The sequence below is a fragment of the Leucoraja erinacea genome, chromosome 2 (genome assembly GCF_028641065.1).
Source record: "Leucoraja erinacea ecotype New England chromosome 2, Leri_hhj_1, whole genome shotgun sequence".
NCBI lineage: Eukaryota > Metazoa > Chordata > Chondrichthyes > Rajiformes > Rajidae > Leucoraja > Leucoraja erinaceus.
In genome coordinates this window covers 15,263,882-15,290,042 of record NC_073378.1, presented here as the reverse complement: position 1 = coordinate 15,290,042, position 26,161 = coordinate 15,263,882, and the positions used below count along the sequence as shown (strand labels likewise).

The following is a 26,161-nucleotide window of genomic DNA, read 5'->3' as shown; positions in this document are numbered from 1 at the left end:
GGAAGTCCGACTTGGACAGCCGACAGTGCTCCAGCAAACCCTTAGCACTGCGGACTGCACGCTCCGCCAGGCCGTTGCTTTGCGGGTACTCGGGGCTGCTGGTAAAATGTTTAAAGTTCCACTGAGAAGCGAAACGCTGGAACTCGGCACTGGTGAACTGGCTGCCGTTGTCGGATTGGAGGCGAGCAGGGGAGCCAAACGTGGCAAAGTGGCGACGCAGCCTCCCGATGACAGCCGAGGAGGAAAGGGAGTGGAGTTGGTCGACCTCAAACCAGTTGGAATAGGAGTCGACGAGGACCAGGAAGTGTTTCCCACGCCACTCGAAAATGTCAGTAGCGACCGCCGTCCAGGGGAGATCAGGGGCAGGTTGTTGCAGCAGCGGCTGACGTTGTTGATGTGGGGCCAGGCTGTTGCAAGAAGGGCAAGCAGAGACCCACTCCCGGATGTCGTTGGCCATGCTGGGCCAGTAGAACTGGCCCTGGGCAATGGACAGAGTGGCCTCGGCCCCAGGATGACCGTTGTGGGCAGACTGAAAATAGGCAACCCTCAGTGACTCGGGCACTACGACCTTGTGCCCCTTAACCACCACGCCGTCGTGCAGGACGAGCTCATCGCGGACCAGGAAGTATGGGACTACACTGGCCGGCAAGGAGGAGCGGCGTTCAGGCCAACCCTGGATGATGATGTCGGACAGTAGCTGCAGGGTAGGATCCTTGGCAGTGTGGGAGACGAGGGACTGCATCTGCTTGGAAGGCACAAAGTTGACATTAAGCACCATTAGGTCCGACGACTCGTAGGGGTGGCGGGCAGAGGAAGGCAGAGGGGCGCGGGACAGTGTGTCGGCAACGAACATGTCTTTGCCTTTTCGGTAAACGATGGTAAAAGTAAACCGTTGCAGCTGCAACATCATACGCTGCAACCTGGAGGAAGCAGCGTGGATCGGCTTGTTAAGAATGGTCACTAGCGGCTGGTGATCCGTTTCAATCGTGAAGGTATTGCCCAGAATGTAGTCCTTGAACCTCGAGCAAGCAAACACCACAGCAAGGAGTTCTTTTTCAATTTGAGCGTAGCGCTGCTCGGCAGGGGTCATGGTGCGGGACGCATAGGAAACGGGCAGCTGCTGACCGTCGTGGAGCTGCATGCAAGCGGCGCCGAGGCCAAACTTGGAAGCGTCACAGGTGAGAACAATGGGGTGCTGTAGGTCAAAAAACTTGAGTGTGGGGGTACTGACCAGTCGGGACTTCAGGACGTCAAAGGCGCGTTGGTGTTGCGGGAACCAAGCCCAGGCAGTGTCCTTTTTGATGAGCTCCCTCAGGGGTGCACTCAGTTCGCTGAGGTCGGGGATAAACTTCCCCAGGTAGTTCACCATGCCCAGGAAACGCTGCAGAGCGGGCACATCGGTAGGAGGGGACATTCCAGAGACGGCAGCAGTTTTCTCCGGGTCGGGCTTCAGCCCCGAGGCGGTAAAGACGTGGCCCACGTAAGTGACTTCTTTAACGCGGAATCGACATTTCTTTGGGTTAAGTTTCAGATTAATGTCCCGGGCCCGATCTAGGACTTTACGGAGGTTCAGGTCGTGTTCAGCCACGTCCTTGCCATAGACCAGGATGTCGTCAACTATGATAGCACACGGCAGACCGGCGAACAGCTGCTCCATGGTCCGCTGGAACACCTCACTGGCAGAGTTGATGCCGAATGGCATGCGCAGAAATCGAAATCTTCCGAACGGTGTGCTGAAGGTCGTCAGGTAGGAAGAACGTTCATCTAACGGTATCTGCCAGAAGGAGCTTTTGGCATCGAGGACCGAAAAGACAGTGGCCGGGCCAACCTGTGCAGCGACGTCCTCTACTGTGCGCATCGGGTAGTGCGGGCGTTTGATTGCCAGGTTCAGGTCCTTGGGGTTGATGCAAATGCGAATCTCAGATTTGTCCTTCTTGGCCGCCACCACCATGGTGGAGACCCACCGGGTGGGCTCGCTCACCTCTTTCAGGATGCCCTTGGAGACCATGTTCAGTAACGCAGACTTTCACCTTGTCCTTCATGGCGAAGGAGACGCGCGTGTGGCGGGCGGGCGGACCACAGGCTCTATGCTGGAGTCGACAGCAATCTTGTAGCAGCTGGGCAGCTTGCCCAGCCTGTCATCGAAGCGATCAGGGTATTCAAGCAGGGGGTCCATGAGGGTCTGTACCTGATGGATGTCGTGATGAAAGGAGACCAAACCGAGGTCCTGGCATGCTCGGGCGCCGAGCAGGGTCACGTTGTCGGAATCTAGCAGGTAGAAAGTGAGGGGCCGAGAGGCCTCCAGGACCTTGCAGTGCAAAGTTGTCTTTCCCACAGGAACGAGTACAGCTCCCCCATATGCATGCAGGCGGGAGTGAGCAGGAGACACTTTCTCACCAGACCTTATCTTGCGAAACAGGCTTGTTGACATAACATTTCCAAAAGCGCCTGTGTCCAACTTAGCTGAGAAGGTCGTACCATTAACGGTCACACGGACAGAAGGGTTAGCAACCAAAGCATGAGAGTCTAGAAGCGAAAACACGCTGGCCTCCCCTTCGGAGGAACTGATATCAGAAAGGGTGAGATCATCAGGCAGGTGCTCTGAGACAGTACTATCAGCCTGAGCAAGGTTGACCGGCACTCTCCGAAAAGGGGGGGCTTGATTCCCGCGGGCTCGGCAGGCTGCAGAAAAATGATTCAGCTTTCTGCAAAAATTGCAGGTCTTCCCCAGGGCAGGGCACACGTTGAATTGATGGGTAGCAAAGTTGCAGTTGGGGCAGCGGCGGGCGACTCCTGACCTGGGTGGGGGTGGACCCTGTTGTCGCCGCGGGGCAACGTTTCTTGGGCGGCCGGTGGCAGAGGCTAAGTCGACATGAGTGTCCTCGGGTGGCAGGGTAGAGGCGACAGCTTCAGCCATGAGTGCAGCGTGTAGAGCCGCATCCAGAGAAAGTTCGGGCATTCTGAGAAGTTCTGCTCTCAGTTTGGTATCGCGGAGGCCGTATACAAGGATATCACGAGTCAGCTGCTCGGGGGTCAGGGCATCAAGGCGGCAGCGCCGAGCCAGGTGCCTCAACGCGGCGATGTAGTTAGTGACGGACTCGTCAGCGCTCTGCCGACGGCCAAACATTTTGAAACGCTCCAAAATAGAGTTGGTGGGAACATCACACAGGGCAGTGAACTTAGCAATGAGACATACCGGATCGAGGGCACTCTCACCAGCAGCATACACAAACGACTCGGACCGTTCCAGGGCGTCGGGACCGGCCAAGTTGAGGAGCAGAGATGCACGCGTCTCAGCGGTGGCAGCAGGGTGGGCGATGGTCACATAATGCTGAAAATCACGTCGGAAGACATCCCATCGATGGGCAATGTCCCCATCAAATACAAGCGGGTCGGGCTTGCGGCACGAGTTTGCCATGGCACGAGGGAAGGAAACAGGATAAGGGTACTGGGGTATATACTAAAAAGAAAACCGGCAAACAGGAGGCGCAGGATCCCACTTCTGACACCATGTAAAGAAGTCTCAACAACACATTGTCTTAACTGTAGCTTTTATTAACTGTTCACATAATTGCTATACTAGCTGTACGTGGTCTGTCACTGGAGCTAGAGAGAGAGACCCCAGGGAGGGAACATGCAATTATACACCTAATAAGGGGAGTGGTTAAGGGTGGTGAGGTCACTATGTTAAAGGCACATGCACTAGCTATCTACAATAGTGTTTCAGCTACCAAAAAGTGTAGATTAAAAAAATTGCAAGGGCCACAATAAGATAGATTGGAAGATCAGGAGTACAAATTTAGCTTGTGAGAAGACTGTTTAATAAGTCTGATACCAAAAAGGAAGAAATGGTTGCTGAATCAAGTGGTAATGCACTTTCAGGTTTTTGTAACTTCTGTCTGACAAGAGAGGGGTGAAGAGGGAATGACCAAGATGTAATTTGTACTTGATTATGTTGGCTGGTTTCTCGAGGCAATGTGAAGTGTAGATGGAGCCGATGGGAGTAGCTGCTTTGTGTGGGGGTCTGGGCTGCATGCACAACTCTCTGCAATCTCTAGCAGTCTTGGGCAGAATAGTTGTCAAAACAAGTGGTGATGCATCATCATAGAATGCTTTCTATGGTGCATCTGTAGCAATTGATGAGTCATTAAAAACATGCCACATTTTCTTAATAATAATTTGATCATTAAAATTACAATAAATAGTGACCCCAGAAGATTCATAGCGATGGGGAGGGGCTCGGTGATGGTAATGTCGCTGAATGCGAAGGTCACATGGTTAGAATTTTTCTTGATAGAAATGGTCAATGCCTAGCACAGAATGTTAGCTTGAATTTTACATGAAACTTGCCAGCTCATTCCACATCATCAAATGGCCTCAATGTGAATGTTCCTTATGAGGAATATAAATCCCAAATCTAGCAATCATCACCATCAATTAATAATGAGGAAGTTATCAGCAGTGTGATACAGTAAAACAGGTAAAAGCAAAATAACAGCTGTTTTTTATTTCCATTCACAGCACTTAAATTCAGATGTAAGAAAAACAGCACGTACCACAAATCTCCAATCCCTGCATGTTCATGTGTCTGCCTAAATGCTCCTTAAACATTGCTATCATATAACCATATAACCATATAACAATTACAGCACGGAAACAGGCCATCTCGACCCTTCTAGTCCGTGCCGAACACATAATCTCCCCTAGTCCCATATACCTGCGCTCAGACCATAACCCTCCATTCCCTTCCCATCCATATAGCTATCCAATTTATTTTTAAATGATAAAAACGAACCTGCCTCCACCACCTTCACTGGAAGCTCATTCCACACAGCTACCACTCTCTGAGTAAAGAAGTTCCCCCTCATATTACCCCTAAACTTCAGTCCCTTAATTCTCAAGTCATGTCCCCTTGTTTGAATCTTCCCTACTCTCAGTGGGAAAAGCTTTTCCACGTCAACTCTGTCTATCCCTCTCATCATTTTAAAAACCTCTATCAAGTCCCCCCTTAACCTTCTGCGCTCCAAAGAATAAAGCCCTGACTTGTTCAACCTTTCTCTGTAACTTAGTTGCTGAAACCCAGGCAACATTCTAGTAAATCTCCTCTGTGCTCTCTCTATTTTGTTGACATCCTTCCTATAATTAGGCAACCAAAATTGTACACCATTCTCCAGAATTGGCCTCACCGATGCCTTGTACAATTTAAACATTACATCCCAACTTCTATACTCAATGCTCTGATTTATAAAGGCCAGCACACCAAAAGCTTTCTTTACCACCCTATCTACATGAGATTCCACTTTCAGGGAACTGTGCACAGTTATTCCCAGATCCCTCTGTTCACCTACATTCTTCAATTCCCTACCATTTACCATGTACGTTCTATTTTGATTTGTCCTGCCAAGATGTAGCACCTCAAACTTATCAGCATTAAACTCCATCTGCCATCTTTCAGCCCACTCTTCCAACTGGCATAAATCTCTCTGTAGACTTTGAAACTCTACTTCATTACCCGCAACTCCACCTATCTTAGTATCATCTGCATACTTACTAATCCAATTTACCACACCATCATCCAGATCATTGATGTACATGACAAACAACAAAGGACCCAACACAGATCCCTGAGGCACCCCACTAGTCACCTGCCTCCATACCGACAAACAGCCATCCACCATTACCCTCTGGCGTCTCCCATTCAGCCACTGTTGAATCCATCTTGCTACTCCTACATTTATACCAAACAGTTGAACCTTCTTAACCAACCTTCCATGAGGAACCTTGTCAAAGACCTTACTAAAGTCCATATAGACAACATCCATTGCTTTACCCTCGTCAATTTCCCTAGTAACCTCTTCAAAAAATTCAAGAAGTTTAGTCAAACATGACCTTCCATGACAAATCCATGTTGACTGTTCCTAATCAGACCCTGTTTATCCAGATGCTTATATATTATCTCTAAGTATCTTTTCCATTAATTTGCCCACCACTGAAGTCAAACTAACAGGTCTATAATTGCTAGGTTTACTCTTAGAACCCTTTTTAAACAATGGAACAACATGCGCAGTACGCCAATCCTCGGGGACTATTCCCATTTCTAATGACATTTGAAATATTTCTGTCATAGCCCCGGCTATTTCTACACTAACTTCCCTCAATGTCCTAGGGAATATCCTGTCAGGACCTGGAGACTTATCCACTTTTATATTTTTCAAAAGTGTCAGCATTTCTTTTACTTTGAAACTCATAGTATCCATAGCTACTCTACTAGTTTCCCTTACCCCACATAATTCAATATCCTTCTCCTTGGTGAATACCGAAGAAAATAAATTGTTCAATATCTCCCCCATCTCTTTTGGCTCTGCAGATAGCTGTCCACTCTGTCTCTCCAATGGACCAATTTTATCCCTCGTTATCCTTTTGCTATTAATATAGCTGTAGAAACTCTTTGGATTTACTTTCACCTTACTTGCCAAAGCAACCTCATATCTTCTTTTAGCTTTTCTAATTTCTTTCTTAAGATTCTTTTTACATTCCTTATACTCCTCAAGCACCTCATTTACTTCATGCTGCCTATAATTATTGTAGATCTCCCTCTTTTTCCGAACAAAGTCCAATTTCCCTTGAAAACCAGGGCTCTATCCAATTTTTACTGTTTTCTATCAACCGAACAGGAACATAAAGATTCTGTACTCTTAAAATTTCCCCTTTAAATGTCCTCCATTTCTCTTCTACATCCTTCCCATAAAACAAAATGTCACAGTTCACTCCTTTTAAATCATCTCGCATCTCATCAAAGTTAGCCTTTCTCCAATCAAAAATCTCAACCCTAGGTCCAGTTCTGACCCTCTCCATAATTATATTGAAACTAATGGTATTGTGATCACTGGACCCGAAGTGCTCCCCAACGCATACCTCTGCAACCTGTCCCGTCTCATTTCCTAACAGGAGGTCCAGCACTGCCCCTCCTCTAGTAGGTACCTCTATGTACTGCTGCAAAAACTATCCTGCACACATTTTTACAAACTCCAAACCATCCAGCCCATTTACAGAATGTGTTTCCCAGTCTATATGTGGAAAGTTGAAATCTCCCACAACCACCACCTTGTGCTTACTACTAATATCTGCTATCTCCTTACATATTTGCTCTTCCAATTCTCGATCCCCATTTGGCGGTCTATAATACACCCCTATAAGTGTTGCTACACCTTTCCCACTTCTCAATTCCACCCAAATAGCCTCCCTAGATGAGCCCTCCAATCTATCCTGCCAAAGCACTGCTGTAATATCTTCCCTGACTAGCAATGCAACACCTCCACCTCTTGCCCCTCCAATTCTATCACACCTGAAGCAACGAAATCCTGGAATATTTCGTTTCCAATCACAGCCCTCCTGCAACCATGTTTCACTGATCGCCGCAACATCATACTTCCAGGTGTCTATCCAGACTCTAAGCTCATCCACCTTTCTTACAATGCTCCTAGCATTAAAATATGCACATTTAAGAAACCCCCTGCCTCTTATTCTCTGTTTATTTCCTTTTTCTTCTTTCTCCTCTTGTGTCCGAGTGCTTCCCTTTTCTGCTTCCTGCCTCCCATTCTGTCTACTAGCTTTCTCTATTTGAGTCCCTCACCCCAACCATTCATGTTTAAAGTCTCCCCAGTAGCCTTTGCAAATTTCCCCGCTAGGATATTGGTCCCCCTTGGGTTCAAGTGCAACCCATCCTTTCTGTACAGGTCCCACTTTTCCCAAAAGAAGTCCCAATGATCCAGAAACTTGAATCCCTGCCCTTTGCACCAGTCTTTCAGCCACGCATTTATCCTCCACCTCGCTCCATTCCTACTCTCACTGTCGCGTGGCACAGGCAGTAATCCTGAGATTGTTACCTTTTTGGTCCTTTTCCTTAACTCTCCTCCCAACTCCCTAAATCCTCCCTTCAGGACCTCTTCCCTTTTTTTACCTATGTCATTGGTACCTATATGTACCACGACCTCAGGCTCCTCTCCCTCTGATGTCAGGATATCTTGGACGCGTTGAGACACGTCCGAGACCTTGGCACCAGGGAGGCAGACCACCATCCTGGTCTCCCGACTGCGTCCACAGAATCGCCTATCCGACCCCCTAACAATAGAGTCCCCAATTACTATTGCCCTCTTATTTTTGTCCCTACCTTTCGGAGCAACAGGGCCGGTCTCTGTGCTGGAGGCCCATCCGCTGTTGCTACCCCGGGCAGGCTGTCACCCCCATCCGTACTCAAACAGGAGTACTTATTTGCAAGGTGTACCGACATTGGAGTACTCACTCGTCCCTGCCTCTGCCCCTTGCCCTTCCTTAGCGTGACCCACATGTCTCTCTCCCGTGGTTTTAGAGTGGCCACCTCCCTATAACTCCTCTCTATAACCTCCTCACTCTCCCTGACCAGACAGAGGTCATCGGGCTGCTGCTCCAGGATCCTAATACGGTCCCTTAGGAGCCCCATCTCGATGCACCTGGTGCAGATGTGGACGTCTGGAGGGCCACCCGACACCATGACCTCCCATATCTGACATCCAGAACAGTATACTGCTCTGACTGTCATTCTCCCGCCTTACCCTGGATCCGATACAAGTACAATACAATAGAAACTGCTGGGAGAAATCAGCAGGTATCTGACTCACAACAGCTGCTCCCTCATGACCTTTAAACTGTACCTTTATTATATAAACAAAAAGCACTGTACCTTTACTAAAGCACTGTACCTTTAGCTCACTGTACCTTTAGCCCACTGTACCCTTGGCTCATTGTACCTTTACTAAAGCACTGTACCTTTAGCCCACTGTACCCTTGGCTCATTGTACCTTTACTAAAGCACTGTACCCTTGGCTCACTGTACCTTTACTAAAGCACTGTACCTTTAAAATAAGAGTGGAAAGATTTAATAGGAATCTGGGGGGCAACTTTTTTTCAGAGGGTGGTGGGTATATGGACCAAGTTGCCGACGCATGTAGTTGACGCAGGTGGTATAACAATATTTAAAAAACATTTGGATATCTGCATGGATCAAAATGATTTGAGGGATATGGGCCAAACATGGGCAAATGTTAGATGGAGCATTTTGGTTGACATGAACGAGTTAGGCCGAAGATCCTGTTTCTGTATTCTATGAATCTATGTTAAACAAAGAACAATCAACAACCTGATGTCAAAAAAAATCGTATTGCAACAATATAACTGTAAAATCTGAATTACCTTGCATTTGATGTCTTCTGTATCTAACAAGTTAACCAGAACTTCAAGGCCACCCACATCTCGAATGGCCAACTGGCATGTCTCACTGGACAAATTAAAGTCTCTCATTGAGCATAAGGCAATAACAGTAGCTGTTTGGTTGCCACCCTGAAATCACAGTGTGAAGAAAATTATGCAAATTGTGTGAGAATAACAAAATAACGTATTTCATTTCAATTGTCGTTTTAGCAAATAAAAGTACATTTTTTAACGTAAAAGACAAAAGTTGGTATATTTGAAACAGTATTTTAAGATCGATAAAACTTTCAAAATACTTAAATCTTCTGCTAACTTTCTTCTTGCAAGTAACATGACGCAGGCAGCTTGTGTAGGAATGGGTAGGCCTCAGTGCACATGATATTGAGTCTTAAGCATCATTTAACCTCTATTCTAGAATATGATAGATAAAGTAGATAGAGTGGTAAAGCAGGCATATGGTCTGCATGCACTTATAGGTTGGGGCATTGAGTCATGGAAGTCATGGATGCAGCTTTATAGGATTTGGTTAGGCTGCATTTGGAATGTTACGTGTAGTTCTGGTTGCCCCATTGCAGGAAGGATGTGGAGGATTTAGAAACGGTGCAGAGGAGGTTTACCAGAATTATATTAGAGGGCATTAGTAACAAGGAGAGGTTGGACAGACTTGCATTGTTTTCTCTAGAACACCAGAGTTTGAGGAAACTCCTGATAGATGTCTTCAAAATTATGAAAAGCATAGACAGGGTAGTCAGAACATTTCGCAAAGTGGAACATCAAATATGAGAGCATATAGCTTTAAGGTGAGAGGGGCAATGTTTAAAGGACATGTATGGGGCAAATTTTTTGTAAGCGCAGAGTGTGGTGACTGCCTGGAATGTGCTGTTGTGGCAGATGTGATAGTGGCTTTCAAGAGACATTTGAATAGACACATGGATATGTAGGAAATAGAGAGATATTGATTATGTGCAGGCAGATAAGAATTGGTTTTGGCATTATTTTCAGCACAGGCATTGGTGGGCCAAAGGGCCTGTTCTTGTGCTATAATGTTTTATGATTTATATTCTCTGTTCTATTATCCCAAAACACCCTGCATGCAAAGTACCAGTATTTATTTCCCCAGCGACAAACAGCCTTTGTGTGGAGTACAAAGACGTTGGTGAGAGGTGTGAAGAGGAGGTAATTAAACTGAAGTAGGCAATCAAAAGAGGTGGTAAAAGTGACTGATAGTTAGATGTAAGTGAAGCACGAGTGATCAGGAAGGATTGGGGTCAATGGCAAAGACTTAACTGAAAGCCAACAATGGTCTTCGATATCGTAAGGAGCCATTAAGGTCATTCAGGCTTTTTTTTTGCCTGTTTGAGGCACTGACCTGAATAATTTAATTTTCTGTCTTTGGGCAAAGTATCACATTCACTACCACATTTATTTGATATATTGGCACCAAAATGTCTATCATTTACTTTTCCTTTCCTAATTACCAATTATGAGGCAAAGTAACCAATTAATGTATTGTTTCACACATTGAAAGATTTTGAATTCATTCTCATGATCTCAGAATTCTCCATGATTTTTCTCATTTTAAAAAGTTATTGTGGATTGATTAGAGCGTAACCAAATAATTTAATACCAAGGCTAATCGTCAGTGGGATTTGGTCAGGAATCAACAAATGAAAAATAAATTGTTGCTTTATGTCAAGTAGACAGAATTGGATTTTTACCAGTACTTATTTACAGCCCCAAGGATTCAAAGCAGGTGGCTCTCAAGTTATAATGTTATCAATTATATTAAAATGATGAACTGTAGCATTCCAACAAAAAAGGCACTCTGCTGTCTTCCTGCAGTCAAAGCCAAACACAGATGTGTTCCCATCTTCGTATTTAATTGAAACACTATTTAGCAGCACTTAAATGCGGACAAGATATGCTTGATACTCTTTCACCATGGCAGATTATAAGGATGAGAATACAGTCAGTTTTGAACTTTAGAGTTAATAGTTATAAAACAAAGGAAAAACTGAAAAATCTATTTTTCTATTTAAAAAGCACATACAGAGATCATGATAAAAAAAACTTTAAAAGGAAAACCACACAAAATGTAATTAATGTGTTTAGAGACACAAGTTTGGAATGTAATTGCTTGATTGAGGAAGGAATAAATATTTGTTCTCTTTAATAATCTAATTTGTGCCATTTAACAGTATATGTTTCCAAAAGTATTCAAGCTTTCAATCTATATCAACATAAACCAAAATGTATTAAGATTATTTAGACTTTTTGAAACACGATATCTAAGCCTAAAATAAATCTTCTGGCATAAGAACAATCGCATGTTATGGTCTAATTAAGTGCAGATTTAACTACAACGCTTTCCATTTTGTAAGTAAAGATCTATCTGCATTTCTCTGTATTAAAAAAGATGTTAAAAGAAATTCAAAGTGCTAGTTACTCTGTCATTGACACAGAATATAACAAGATAATAAGTTTAGCCATCAGGAAAATAGCCTATGTCTACACTGTATTATCTATCTATATTACTAATAGTCTGATCTTGACCACTTCCTGGTGTTCTGTATATTGATTTTAGAAAAAACGCTGCCACTTGCGGCTGTGATTTTTGGCCATCTTACTCAGAGTCCACCTCCGCTGCGCAGGACAAGAGGATTTTTCCCATCAATGAAAAATAAAAGAGTTATTAGTGTTTAAAAAATGTTGAGATTCTCTCTCCTGAAGGCCACGCCCCTTCCGGAGGGACAATGAAACCCGGAAGTGTTGAGTTAACTGAGTCAGTCTCTGCAAGATGGGGGAGTGAGAGGGTCACGTCTCTCAGTCTGAGCTGTGAATAAGACTGAATACATGTCTACTAAACTGTGAGTGGTTTTACTGACCTGTCAGTGCCCTTAATGTGGTTTGAAAATAAATTTTGGAAATGCTAAAGCTGTGTTGCCTTTGTTTTGGAAATGCTAAAGCTGTGTTGCCTTTGGTTTGGAAATGTTAAAGCCGTGTTGCATTTGGATTGTAAATGGTAAAGCTGTGTTGCCTTTGGTTTTGAAATGCTAAAGCTGTGTTGCCTATGGTTTGGAAATGCTAAAGCTGTGTAGCCTAATTAAAAAGTTGCCTTGCCTAATTAAAGTTGCCTTGCCTAATTAAAGTTGCCTTGCCTAATTAAAGTTGCTTTGTCCAATTAAAGTTGCCTGGTCTTCTATAAAGTCTAATCTTGACCACTTCCTGTTTGCGCTTTATATTGATTTTGGAAAAAATGCTGTGATTTTTGGCCACCTTACTCAGAGTCCCCCTCCGTTCATTAGGATTTTTCCAATCGATAAAAAATGTTTAAGATTCTCTCTACTGTCAATTACGGCATGAAGGCCACGCCCCTTCTGGTGGGATGGGCGGAGGGACTATAAAACCCAGAAGTGTGGGCGTGGCTCAGTCTCTGCAAGATGGAGGAGGAAGAGGTCACGACTCGCTGTCTTTAGTGGCCTTACACCCTGCTTGAAAAGGTATGAAACTGCACTTGAATTTGATGGCCTTGCACCCTGCTTGAAGTGGTAAGAAACTGCACTTGATTTTGGTGGCCTTGCACCCTGCTTAAAATGGAATTTCAAGGAATAGCCGTGAGTCAACTGCCAGCCCACCAGCCGTGAGTGGCCTGCCAGCACAACAGGCTTGAGTGACTGAGCCGCCAGCCCAAGAATCCATTCGGCCCACAATGTCCATACTAGCCCTCTGGAAACCAGTCCTTTCAGCCCGCATCACCCATATTAGCGCTCCAGAAAGCCCTCCCCCCCCCCCCCCCCCCCCCCCACTGGCCACCAATATTGGAATTGGTGGAGAGGTGGAATATTGCGTTTGGGGACCAGCCCTCCCGTGTAATGCTGGGACCCAACGGATCCAACTTAGCCTAGTAATCTCTATAATTCTACTTTTTGTTGAGCGCAAGACCAGGGTGTGGGTGGAAAAATCAGGGTTAAAATTTCTAACTGTTCCTGCATCGCAACTCTCTATGCTTTATTTACTGAGATCCGAATCCAGCAACCTTCTGTAGCCTTGCACAACTTACAGTGCAGCAGAATCTGGCTGCAACAGGACAATAAATATGAACTAGACTAAGTGGGACCCGTTGGGTCCCAGTCACACGGGAGGCCAGGTTCCCCAACACAATCCATTCCCCAATGCAATATTCCACCACTCACCCGTGCCCCCAAATGCAACCCGTTCCCCCAACACAATATTCCAGCACTCAACCATAGCCCCTAACTGCGCAGGGAGGTTCTACTGCAGTTGTACAGGGTCTTGGTGAGACCACACCTGGAGTATTGCGTACAGTTTTGGTCTCCTAATCTGAGGAAAGACATTCTTGCCACAGAGGGAGTACAGAGAAGGTTCACCAGATTCCTGGGATGGCAGGACTTTCATATGAAGAAAGACTGGATAGACTCGGCTTGTACTCGCTAGAATTTAGAAGATTGAGGGGGATCTTACAGAAACTTACAAAATTCTTAAGGGGTTGGACAGGCTAGATGCAGGAAGATTGTTCACAGTGTTGGGGAAGTCCAGAACGAGAGGTCACAGTTTAAGGATAAGGGGGAAATCTTTTAGGACAGAGATGAGAAAAACATTTTTCACACAGAGTGGTGAATCCTTGGAATTCTCTGCCACAGAAGGTAGTTGAGGCCAGTTCATTGGCTATATTTAAGAGAGAGTTATATGTGGCCCTTGTGGCTAAAGGGATCAGGGGGTATGGAGAGAAGGCAGGTACAGGATACTGAGTTGGATGATCAGCCATGATCATATTGAATGGCGGTGCAGGCTCAAAGGGTCAAATGGCCTACTCCTGCACCTATTTTCTATGTTTCTATTTCCTCTCATCCCCAAACACTCCCTTTCCATCCTCTTGATGTGTTGGGAGGGGAGGGGGGGTGGAGGGAAGTGGGGTGTGTGGTGAGGGGGTGTGTGGGATGGGAGGGGAGGAGGGGTGTGTATGTGGATAGGGAGGTGTAGGACGGCGTGGAGAAGGTGGTGTGGGGGGAGGGGTGTGTGGGAGAGCGGGGTGTGTGGGCGGGGGTGTGTATGTGGAGGGGAGGGGGATGTGGGGGGGGGGGCGTGGGGGGGGAGAGGGGTTGTGGGGGGGAGAGGGGTGGGCAGGTGTGGGGGGAGAGTGGTGGGTGTGTGTGGGGGGGGGGGTGGGTGTGTGTGTGTGGGGGGGGGGGTGGGGGTGTGGGTGGGCAAGGGGGCTTGTGGGTGGGGGGGTGTGTGTGGGCAAGGGGGGTGTGTGGGCGGGGAGAGGGTTGTGTGGACGTGAGGGTGTTGTGGGGGAGAGGGGGGTGTGGGGGGGGGGGGGGGGTGAGTGAGGGGGGGAGAAAAGACGGGAAGGAGAGGAGAGGGGGGCATCACAGGGGAGGAACCTGTAAGGGGGACCAGAGGGGTAGTGGCTGGAATTGGCAGAGTGATGGGGACTCACAGCGGGCGCTGGTCGTTCTCCTCTGCCAGGATCAGAGTTTGTTGTTTGGCGACATTTCCGAATCTGGGCTGGGCTGGGTCTCCGACTCTGGGCTGGGCAGGGTTGGGTCTCTAATGTTGGGCTACTGCTTGGGGCTGGGCTACTGCTTGGGGCTGGGCTACTGCTTGGGGCTGGGCCTACTGCTTGGGGCTGGGCCTACTGCTTGGGGCTGGGCCTACTGCTTGGGGCTGGGCCTACTGCTTGGGGCTGGGCCTACTGCTTGGGGCTGGGCCTACTGCTTGGGGCTGGGCCTACTGCTTGGGGCTGGGCCTACTGCTTGGGGCTGCTTGGGGCTGGTCTACTGCTTGGGGCGGGGCTGCTCCGGATCCGTCCGAAAGTCCGGATGGAAACCTCCGCCGGTAATCCTCAGGTCTAGTAAATATGCAATGGTGCAGGAAGGGGCGGACCGTCCCGGGAAGTGACGGGAAGAAACTAATCCGTGCGGTGCTGGAAGGCAGGAGAAGAGATCGATCTGCACACATGCGGTTTTTAAGATTTTGAAACCTCGCTAATTTTATGACATTTAACCAATCGGAACTTAACGGTGCAATCGCAGCACATGAGAACGGTGAGAGAACTGGTGAAAAATCGTGGAGCTATCGCAAACTGTTTTTGCGCAAATAGAATGACCACCAAACCGAAAGATAACAAGATCAGAGTTTTTGTTATGTATAGATAGGATGCATGTACAATACTGGCAGGCAAAACCTTTCACTGGCACTTACCTACTGATGGGTTGTTTTACTACCAGTGACAGTGAAAAAATTGTCTGCAATGTCTACGGTTCATGGGATTTACAGAGTCTTGGCTGTATGGATACAGAACTGATAGAAAACAGAGGGTTGTGGTGAAAGGGCATTATTCTGGCTGGTGGTAGACAAAAAGGTTGGAGAAACTCAGTGGGTGAGACAGCATCTGTGGAGCGAAGGAAATAGGCAACATTTCGGGTCGAGACCCTTCAGTCTGAACGTGGCCTATTTCCGATCGGTCTGAAGAAGGGTCTCGATCCGAAACGTTGCCTATTTCCTTTGCTCCATAGATGCTGCCTCACCCACAGAGTATCTCCAGCATTTTGGTCTACCTTCGATTTCCCCGTATCTGCAGTTCCTTCTTAAACATTATTCTGGCTGGACCATAGAAACATAGAAACATAGAAATTAGGTGCAGGAGGAGTAGGCCATTCGGCCCTTCGAGCCTGCACCGCCATTCAATATGATCATGGCTGATCATCCAACTCAGTATCCCGTACCTGCCTTCTCTCCATACCCCCTGATCCCGTTAGCCACAAGGGCCACATCTAACTCCCTCTTAAATATAGCCAATGAAGTGGCCTCAACTACCCTCTGTGGCAGAGAGTTCCAGAGATTCACCACTCTCTGCGTGAAAAAAGTTCTTCTCATCTCGGTTTTAAAGGATTTCCCCTTTATCCTTAAGCTGTGACCCCTTGTCCTGGACTTCCCTAACATCGGGAACAAACTTCCTGCATCTAGCCTGTCCAACCCCTTAAGAATTTTGTAAGTTTCTATAAGATCCCCTCTCAATCTTCTAAATTCCAGAGAGTATAAACCAAGTCTATCCAGTCTTTCTTCATAAGACAGTCCTGACATTCCCAGGAATCACTCTGGTGAACCTTCTCTGCACTCCCTCTATGGCAATAATGTCCTTCCTCAGATTTTGGAGACCAAAACTGTACGCAATACTCCAGGTGTGGTCTCACCAAGACCCTGTACAACTGCAGTAGAACCTCTCTGCTCCTATACTCAAATCCTTTTGCAATGAAAGCTAACATACCATTCGCTTTCTTTACTGCCTGCTGCACCTGCATGCCTACCTTCAATGACTGGTGTACCATGACACCCAGGTCTCGCTGCATCTCCCCCTTTCCCAATCGGCCACCATTTAGATAATAGTCTGCTTTCCTGTTTTTGCCACCAAAATGGATAACCTCACATTTATCCACATTATACTGTGACCAGTGGAGTTCAAAGGTCCAAAGGTTTATTTATTGTCACATGTTCCAATTAAGGTATGATGACACTCGAATTACCATACAGCCATACTAAAAAAAAATCAAAAGACACATCTACATAAAAGTTAACATAAAGATCCACCACAGTGGATTCCCCACATTCCTCACTGCGATGGAAGGCAATAAAGTCTAATCTTCTTCCTCTTTATTCTCTCGTGGTCGGAGCAGTCGAACCATCCGCAGTCAGGGTGATCGAAGCCCCTGTGTTCGGGCAATCAACGCTCCCGCGTCAGGGTGATCAAAGCTCCCTCGTTGGGCGGTCGAAGCTCCTGCGGCTCGGAGCTCCCGAAGTCGGTCTCTAACCGGGGCCACGAGCTCCACGATGTTAAAGTCCGCAGGCTCCCGCGGTTGAAGTTGGTCCCCAGCAGAGGCCGCCAACTCCACGATGTTAGGCCGCAGTGCGGATGGAGATAGGATACGTGAATAAAATCGCATCTCCGTCGAGGTAAGAGATTAAAAAAAGTTTACCCACCCACCCCCCACATAAAACAAGCTTCTTCTTCTTGCGTATGGCGTGCACAGCCTAAAGTTGTAGGACAACTTGTTCTATTTGCAGTATAATATAGATAAATGTGAGGTTATCCACTTTGGCGGCAAAAACAAGGGAGCAGATTATTATCTCAATGGGGTAAGGTTAGGTAAGGGGGAGGTACAGAGAGACCTGGGTGTCCTTGTACACCAGTCACTGAAAGTTGGCGTGCAGGTACAGCAGGCAGTGAAGAAAGCTAATTGAATGTTGGCCTTCATAACAAGAGGATTTCAGTAAAGGAGTAAAGAGTTCTTCTGCAATTGTATAGGGCTCTGGTAAGACCACATCTGGAATATTGTGTGCAGTTTTGGTCTCCTAATTTAAGGAAGGACATCCTTGTGATTGAGGCAGTGCAGCGTAGGTTCACGAGATTGATCCCTGGGATGGCTGGACTGTCATATGAGGAAAGATTGAAAAGACTAGGCTTGTATTCACTGGAGTTTAGAAGGATGAGGGGGGATCTCATGAGGGGGGGGGGGGGGGGGGGGATATAGGGGAGAAGGCAGGCACGGGTTATTGATAGGGGACGATCAGCCATGATCACAATGAATAGCGGTGCTGGCGCAAAGGGCCGAATGGCCTCCTCCTGCACCTATTTTCTATGTTTCTACTTGATCTTATTTGATTGTGCATGCCGGGTTGATTGCATTTATCGAAACAGGGCGGACCACGTGAAGGTTGCAATCTTCCACCCCATAAAGCAAGCTAAAGAACACTAAAACATAATTCAAGACATACTAAAAAACAACAAAGAAGGGAAAGGATGAGACATACTGTTGGCGAGGCAGCTATTGCTGTGCAAGGACCTCCATTAATTGTAATGTATATAAATGGCTTTGACATAAATGTTGATAGGTTTGTCAGTAACTTTGCAGGCAACATCACAATTGCTGGTTGCGGAGAGGGAGGACTGAGATATACAGTGGGATTCAGATCAACTACAGCAGGGCTGCCAACATTGGGTGAGAGTTGAGAGTGAGAAATTGCGAGGGAGCGTAGCGACCGAGGGGGGGAAGGGTGTGGGAGGGGGTGTTCCCACTCCCATAGTAGGCTCCGGGGGCAGCACTCACCCGGTCCGCTCCTGGCTCCGGGCCGGGGTTAAAACTCCATGGGTTGTGGACAGAGCGGTCGACGGACATAGAGCCGCCGGAGGTGAGGGTGGGAGGTGTGTGCCGTGCCTCAGGGGGGGAAGGGGGAGGGGGGTTGGTGCTGGGACCACCGCCGCCGTGTCTCACCTATCACACCATCTGCATGGGAGAAACTAAACTACTTTTTTTCTCCCCAAAATCATCCCACAGGTCGGTAGTTTGATGGCCCTGCTTTAAACCAATCCCCTCTAGTGCTTGAATCACATATCCTCGGAAAAAGACTATGCATTCACCTGATATTCCCCTCAGGGTTTTTACTCACCTCTAAAACAATTTTTGCTTTATCTTGAACTTTCAGCACCCACAGATATTTGAGCATAAGAAATTTTGTGATCAGCGTGAGAGCCTGAGAATTTTGTGAAATGCGTGAGTCTCACGCTCAATGCGTGAGAGTTGGCAGCCCTGCTAATAATGCAAATATTTCATGCAAGTTCCAATTGTTTGGACAAAAATCTCTTATTACTGCTTTATAACAGTTAAGTTACTTTAATGCCATTTCAGAAATGATGGCACTCAACAAACAATCAACTAACAAATTAAAGCAAACTAAAAAGAAATAACATGTTCCCTTTCCTGACTCGACCTCATAAGTACTTTAACGCTGTTAACAGAGCAAAGGGATATTAATCTCAAGAATCAAAATGGGTAAAGTGGGGGCAATTTTGCTTAAATGGTCATTCTAAGCCCATTCAGATCTTCATAGATTCAGAGTTATACAACATGTACGTGGCTGGCCCAATTTGTCCATAATGATCAAGTTGGCATTCTGCGTGCCCAGGGACTGGCTGCCGTTCCCAGATCAGCTCTCGTCCCAGGGACTGGCTGCAGTTCTCAGGTCGGCTCGCCTGCCCCGACCCTGCGAAAAACGAATTGAAAAAAAACTTGTTTTTTCGGGTTACGGGCCGGATTCAGCCTGTGTGCCGTAGGTTGCCGAACCCTGTCCTAGATGTTTGGCCTCATTGTGGTCCCCCCCATGTTTTACAACCGATTCACCTGGTTAGTTTTATCTCCGGCTGCTTCATGTTGGCAGCGGCTGCACATCCAACCAAGAAAGAAGAGAAGAGAAGAGATGCGACGTCACTCACAGCCGCCAACTGACGCACTTCCCCAGACTGCACAGATCGTTGTGATATGGCGCAAAAAGAAACTGTGCAGGGACTGAAGACAGCGTGAGAATTCTGTCATCAGCGTGAGAATTGGCTGAATGCGTTCGAGTTGGCAGCCCTAAGGCCAGGATGTGACAACAGACGCACAGGGAGACACATACACAAAGGAAGACACACACACACACAGAGACAGACACACACACACAGGGGGAGAGACACACACACACACACACACACACACACACACCCGCACACACACACACACACACACACACACACACACACACAGACACACACACACACACATGGAGACAGACAGACAGACAGCCACACACATGGAGAGACAGACACACACACACACAGGGAGAGACACACACACACACACACACACACACACACACACACACACACACACACACACACACACACACAGGGACACACACACACACAGGGAGACACACAGGGAGGCACACACACACACACACACACACACACACACACACACACACACAGGGACACACACACACACACACAAGGAGACACACATAGGGAAACAGGCACACACACCTTTCATTCCCCCCATCCTCCCCCCTCCCTCTTTCCTCCCCTTCCTCCCTCCTCCTCTCTTTCCTCCCCCCCATCCCTCCCTCCTTCCTCCCCCTCTCTCTTTCCTCACCCACCCTCTTTTTCCTCATGCTTCGTCTTTCTCCCCTTTCTCCTTTCCTTCCTTCATCCCCTTTCTACATCCCTCCCCCTGTCTCTCTTTGCCTCCATCCCTCCCTTTTTTTCTTTCTCTCTCTCTCTTTCTCCCCTCCCTCTCTTTCCCCGGCCGCCCAATGGGGAGTCTAGCGGGCACGGTGTAGCGTGGATTGGCGGCGCTGGCGCTGCCGTGTGAGTTGAAGGGCAGGAGGGAGGGAGGGAGCGAGGTTGCCGCGGCAACCCGAAGTGCAGCGCTCGCAGACGGCGCACAAAAGCGCTGACACCCGCTGCCCGGGACCGACGCGCTTCCCCAATTCGTGCAGATCGCTGTCATGTAGGTATGTTACAAAACCTACCTGAATCGTGGCTGAGCATCTGCCCCACCCCTTGTGTGTGATTTTGGCGCTGTTTGGAGGGGGCGGGTTTAAAACGCGATTTTTACTAGGCTGTTCCAATCGCAGATGTTCAGCCTAGTAAATCATTAACGGAGAATCGCTGCAAGACCCGGTCGCAAAAGGTATTATTAGTTTTATAGGCCTCGAATAATAGATATAATAGTTTTAAAAGCTCTCGTTCACTCCGCAACCTCTCGCAGCCCCAGGGTTTTATAAAGCAAACTATTAAAGGTATGTACCTTATTTTTACATTAAATGGGGCATATATATAACCCTATATATCAAGTTATCTATAGCGAGTAGTTCATTTTGGGCTTTTTATATCCCGCAGTATTTTTCTCGGCATTTGAGGGCACTAATCCAGCGCGGTGTCAACGTTCTAAACCAGCGCGTTCCACATGAACCCACTAGAAAGCCGATTTAAATGGGCATTTATTTACAGCAATTGAACACTAAATTCCTTCCATTTGGCCTATAAATTAATGTAAATTAGATATAAAAATCATGTTATATTGTGAATTATTTGTGAATAATCTTTGGACACTTAGGCTATTTAAAAATGTTAATCTTTCGTTAAGAAATGGGCTTTTGACTATCCAAGATCACAGCTTTTTTGTAATGTCCATTGAAAATCAATAGGGAACAAGATGCTAATTTCCGAGTATGAAAATGGCCATAACTTTTTTAATACTTGAGATATGAAAGTGAATTTGGTGTCAAATTAAACTTATTGTTATGCTTTATCTGATGGGATAAATTGCAGACTTGATTTTTAAAATCTCAAAATTTTGTAACATTGCTATGTCATGCGGCGCATAGAGACAAACTGTGCAGCAAAGATCCCATAGCTCTGCTATAGGATCTTTGCTGCGCAGGGACTGAAGACAGCGTGAGAATTCTGTCTTCAGCGTGAGGGCGTGAGAATTAGCTGAAATGCGTGAGTGTCACGCTCAAAGCATGAGAGTTGGCAGCCCTGACTACAGACATGGGTGCAGAAATAGCAGATGGAGTTTAACCCGAGCTAGTGTGATCTGTTACACTTTGGGCGGTCGAATGTGAAGAAACATGGAAACAAAGAAAATAGGTGCAGGAGTAGGCCATTCGGCCCTTCGAGCCTGCACCGCCATTTAATATGATCATGGCTGATCATCCAACTCGGTATCCTGTACCTGCCTTCTCTCCATACCCCCTGATCCCTTTAGCCACAAGGGCCATATCTAACCCCCTCTTAAATATAGCCAATGAACTGGCCTCAACTACCTTCAGTGGCAGAGAATTCCAGAGATTCACCACTCTCTGTGTGAAAAATGTTTTCCTCATCTCGGTCCTAAAAGATTTCCCCCTTATCCTTAAACTGTGACCCCTTGTTCTGGACTTCCCCAACGATTGATGGCAAGGCTCTTAACAGCATTGATGTGAAGAGGGATCTTGGGATCCTGGTCCGTAGCTCACTGAAAGTAGCAACACAGGTAGATACAGATGTAAAGAAGGCATATGATATGCTTGCGTTCATTGGTCTGATTGAGTATAAGAGTCACTAAGTCATGATGCTGCTCTACAAGACTAGTTGGGCCAGATTTGGAGTATGTAGTGCAGTTGTGGTTGCCCTATGATAATTTGGAGAGGATGCAGAAGAGGCTTACAGAACACTGCTTGGATTAATTGCAATGAGAGGTTGGACAAACTTAGATCGTTTTCTCTAGAATGCCAGAGGCTGAGGAAAACCTGATAGAAGTATATACCACTCGTCTAAATGGGACTCTTTGGGTCCCAGCATCACATGAGAGGGCTGGTCCCCCAACGCAATATTCCTCCTCTCCACCAATTCCAAAAAGGCAAGGCAACTTTAATTAGGCACGGCAATTAGGCAAGGCAACTTTAATTTAGCAAGGCAACTTTAATTTGTCAAGGCAACTTTAATTTGGCAAGGCAACTTTAATTTGGCAAGGCAACTTTAATTTGGCAAGGCAACTTTAATTTGGCAAGGCAACTTTAATTTGGCAAGGCAACTTTAATTTGGCAAGGCAACTTTAATTTGGCAAGGCAACTTTAATTTGGCACGACAACTTTAATTAGGCAACACAGATTTAGCATTTCCAAACCAAAGGCAACACAGCTTTAGCATTTCCAAAATGCTAAAGCTGTGCAAAACTCCTCACAGGTTAGTAGACATGTGTTCAGTGTTATTCACAGCTCAAACTGAGAGACGTGAACCTCTCGCTCCCCCCATCTTGCAGAGACTGACTGAGGCACTAAACACTTCCGGGTTTTATAGTCCCTCTTGAAGGGGTTCTCAACACTTCCGAGTTTTATAGTTCCTCTGGAAGGGGTGTGGCCTTCAGGAGAGAGAATCTCAACATTTTTTAAACACTAATAACTCTTTTATTTTTCATTGATGGGAAAAATCATTTTGTCCTGTGCAACAGAGGGGGACTTAGTAAGATGGCCAAAAATCATAGCCATAAGTGGCAGCGCTTTTTCTAAAACCAATATACAGAACAACAGGAAGTGGTCAAGATCAGACCTTTAGTAATATAGATTATGAGAGGCTTAAAATAAGGTAGATGGTCAGAATCTTAGTTCTGGGGTGGAACTGTCAAAGACTAGAAGGTGTAGCTTTAAGGTAAGATGGGGCAATGTTTAAAAGAAATGTACAGAATATGTTTTTTTTTAAACACAGAGTAGTGGGTGCCTGTTATGTCTCCCAGGGATGTTGGTGGAAGTAGCTACGACAATGGCATTTACAATGTTTTTGGACAACTTTACTCTTCACTCTTTGCTCTCAGTTCTTAGGAAAATCAAAGTTTCCCCCCCCCCTCTCCCAAACCCCTCCCAAATGTTTGTTTTTGCCATTTCCCCAATTATGATTCCATAACTATGAATGCCAAGTGTAGGTTGTTCAACTCTTGTTGATAGTTATTGCTTGACCCTTCTGTGGCATAAATGTTACTTGCCACTTTTCAACCCTGTGCTTAAATGCTGTCTTGCATTTGTGCAAAGAAATTGAGTAAAGTGCGATCATCAGCAAAAGTCCTTACTTCTGAGATCAAGATAGAAGGCAGGCAATTGATGAAACAGTTGAAGACAGTTGGGCTTAGGATATTTATGACTAGTAGAGAGTGGAAAAGGAAGGGCATAACTGGGCTATTTTTCATATTGTCAGGCGGATGCCAGTATTGTTTCTGTACCGGAAAGCTTGGCTAGAGGCACAGTTAGTTCTTGAGCTAACTTTTGAATCGCTAACTCAGTTTCTCTTTCCACTGAAATGTTAACCATTTACAGATGTTGCCTGACTGCTGACTGTTTCCAGCAATTTATGATTTTATTTCAGATTTCCAGCATCCACTTTTTTTTTCATCTTCATTTTGATTTTCATTTCCATGAAAGTAATGCTACAGGTAGATAGGATGGTGAAGAAAGCATTTGGCATGCTTGCCTTTGTTGCTCAAGGCATTGAGTACAGGAGTTTGAACATATGTTACAACACTACTAGTCGTTGATGAGAGCACATTTGGAGTATTGTGAGCTGTTCGGGTCACCAAGCTATAGGAATATTGTCATTAAGATGGAAAAGGTGCAGACAAGATTCACAAGGAATGTACCAAGACTGGAGAGCTGGAATTATAAAGAGAAAATTATAAAGATAGGCTGAGGTTTTTATCCGTGATGTGTAGCAGGAGCTTGAGGAGTGACCATACAGATGCATAGTTATGGGACTGTTCCACTTGCTGATTTTTTAGGCAACTGCCAGCGACTGCCATTGTCGTAGCAGGTCGTCGACCACCGGCGAACATGTACAAACTAGCCGCCCGTAGTTGCCCAAAAAATTGTCTAAGTGGGACAGACCCATCAAGGTCACAGTCCTTTTCCTAGGAGGGGGAAGTTGAAAACTGGAAGCCATACATTTAAGGTAAGAAGAGAAAGTTATAAAGGATACCTGGCTGTGGGGCAAGTTTTTCACACAGAGGGTGGTTGGTATATGGAACAAACTGTCTGAGTAAATGGTTGAGGCAGGTACAATAACAACATCTAAAATACATTTGGACATTGATGGATAGGACAGGTTTTGAGAGATGTGGGTCAAACAGTGGCAAATGCAATTAACTCAGGTAGGCAACTTGCTCAGCATGGACATGTTGGCAGATGAGCCTGCTTCCATGCTATATGTCTGTATTGCCTGTTTGACTTCCCCCGTATGCATAATTTGGTCCACAACTGCATGTCCATAAATTAAAATCATGTACAACACACAAGGGAAGGTAAAAAATGTAGCTGTTTATGTGAATTCTCACATTCTGAGTGCATAAACTACAGAAAGGGTATACATTGATCATCCTTATTAAGATCCAGATAAACTAAAAACTTTTAGCAATGTTTTAACAATGTGAGCCCGTTTACAAATCTGGAACCCAGGGCCTATTTCAGTAAGCTGGGATGAAGAATCACTTTCTTTCACTCAGTATCTGGGATTTCTGATATTAAGCCAAGAAAATTCCTGATCTGAAACTCCGTCTAACTCAAATTTCTACATCATTTTGCAAACCACAACCCCCTTTAGCTCCTCATATATCTTCTGTCTTGATCACACCATATGCAATGTGGATGGAATTTTTCCTGTACAAAATATTGAGCATAGAAAAAAGCATATCCCTTGACCTTTTCAGCCTTCAAAACTATATATAATCCTTGAATATATTTAATATTGGTGGTACGGCTGACCTCTATGGTAGAGAATTCCACTGAATCATCTCTCTTTGGGTAAAACATAGAAACATAGAAATTAGGTGCAGGAGTAGGCCATTCGGCCTTTCGAGCCTGCACTGTCATTCAATATGATCATGGCTGATCACCCAACTCAGTATCCTGTACCTGCCTTCTCTCCATACCCCCTGATCCCTTTAGCCACAAGGGCCACATCTAACTCCCTCTTAAATATAGCCAATGAACTGGCCTCAACTACCTTCCGTGGCAGAGAATTCCAGAGATTCACCACTCTCTGTGTGAAAAATGTTTTTCTCATCTCGTTCCTAAAATATTTCCCCCTTATCCTTAAACTGTGACCCCTTGTTCTGGACTTCCCCAACATCGGAAACAATCTTCCTGCATCTAGCCTGTCCAACCCCTTATGAAATTTTGTAAGTTTCTATAAGATCCCTCCTCAGTCTTCTAAATTCTAGCGAGTACAAGCCGAGTCTATCCAGTCTTTCTTCATATGAAAGTCCTGATATCCCAGGAATCTGTCTGGTAAACCTTCTCTGTACTCCCTCTATGGCAAGAATGTCTTTTCTCAGATTAGGAGACCAAAACTGTGCGCAATACTTCAGGTGTGGTCTCAGCAAGGCCCTGTACAACTGCAGTAGAACCTCCCTGCTCCTATACTCAAATCTTTTTGCTATGAATGCTAACATACCATTCGCTTTCTTCACTGCCTGCTGCACCTGCATGCCTACTTTCAATGACTGGTGTACCATGACACCCAGGTCTCGTTGCATCTCCCCTTTACCTAATC

The 26,161-nt window shown here is 46.0% G+C and overlaps 1 protein-coding gene across 1 annotated transcript in view; it reads right to left on the bottom strand.

The window, feature by feature from the left end:
• The window catches only part of odad2 (outer dynein arm docking complex subunit 2), a 308,719-nt gene that overhangs the window by 200,280 nt on the left and 82,278 nt on the right, over positions 1–26,161 (bottom strand). The window contains exon 11 of the mRNA XM_055651852.1: positions 9,229–9,375. Coding sequence (XP_055507827.1) covers positions 9,229–9,375 — 147 coding nt within the window. The remainder of the gene's footprint in view (positions 1–9,228; positions 9,376–26,161) is intronic.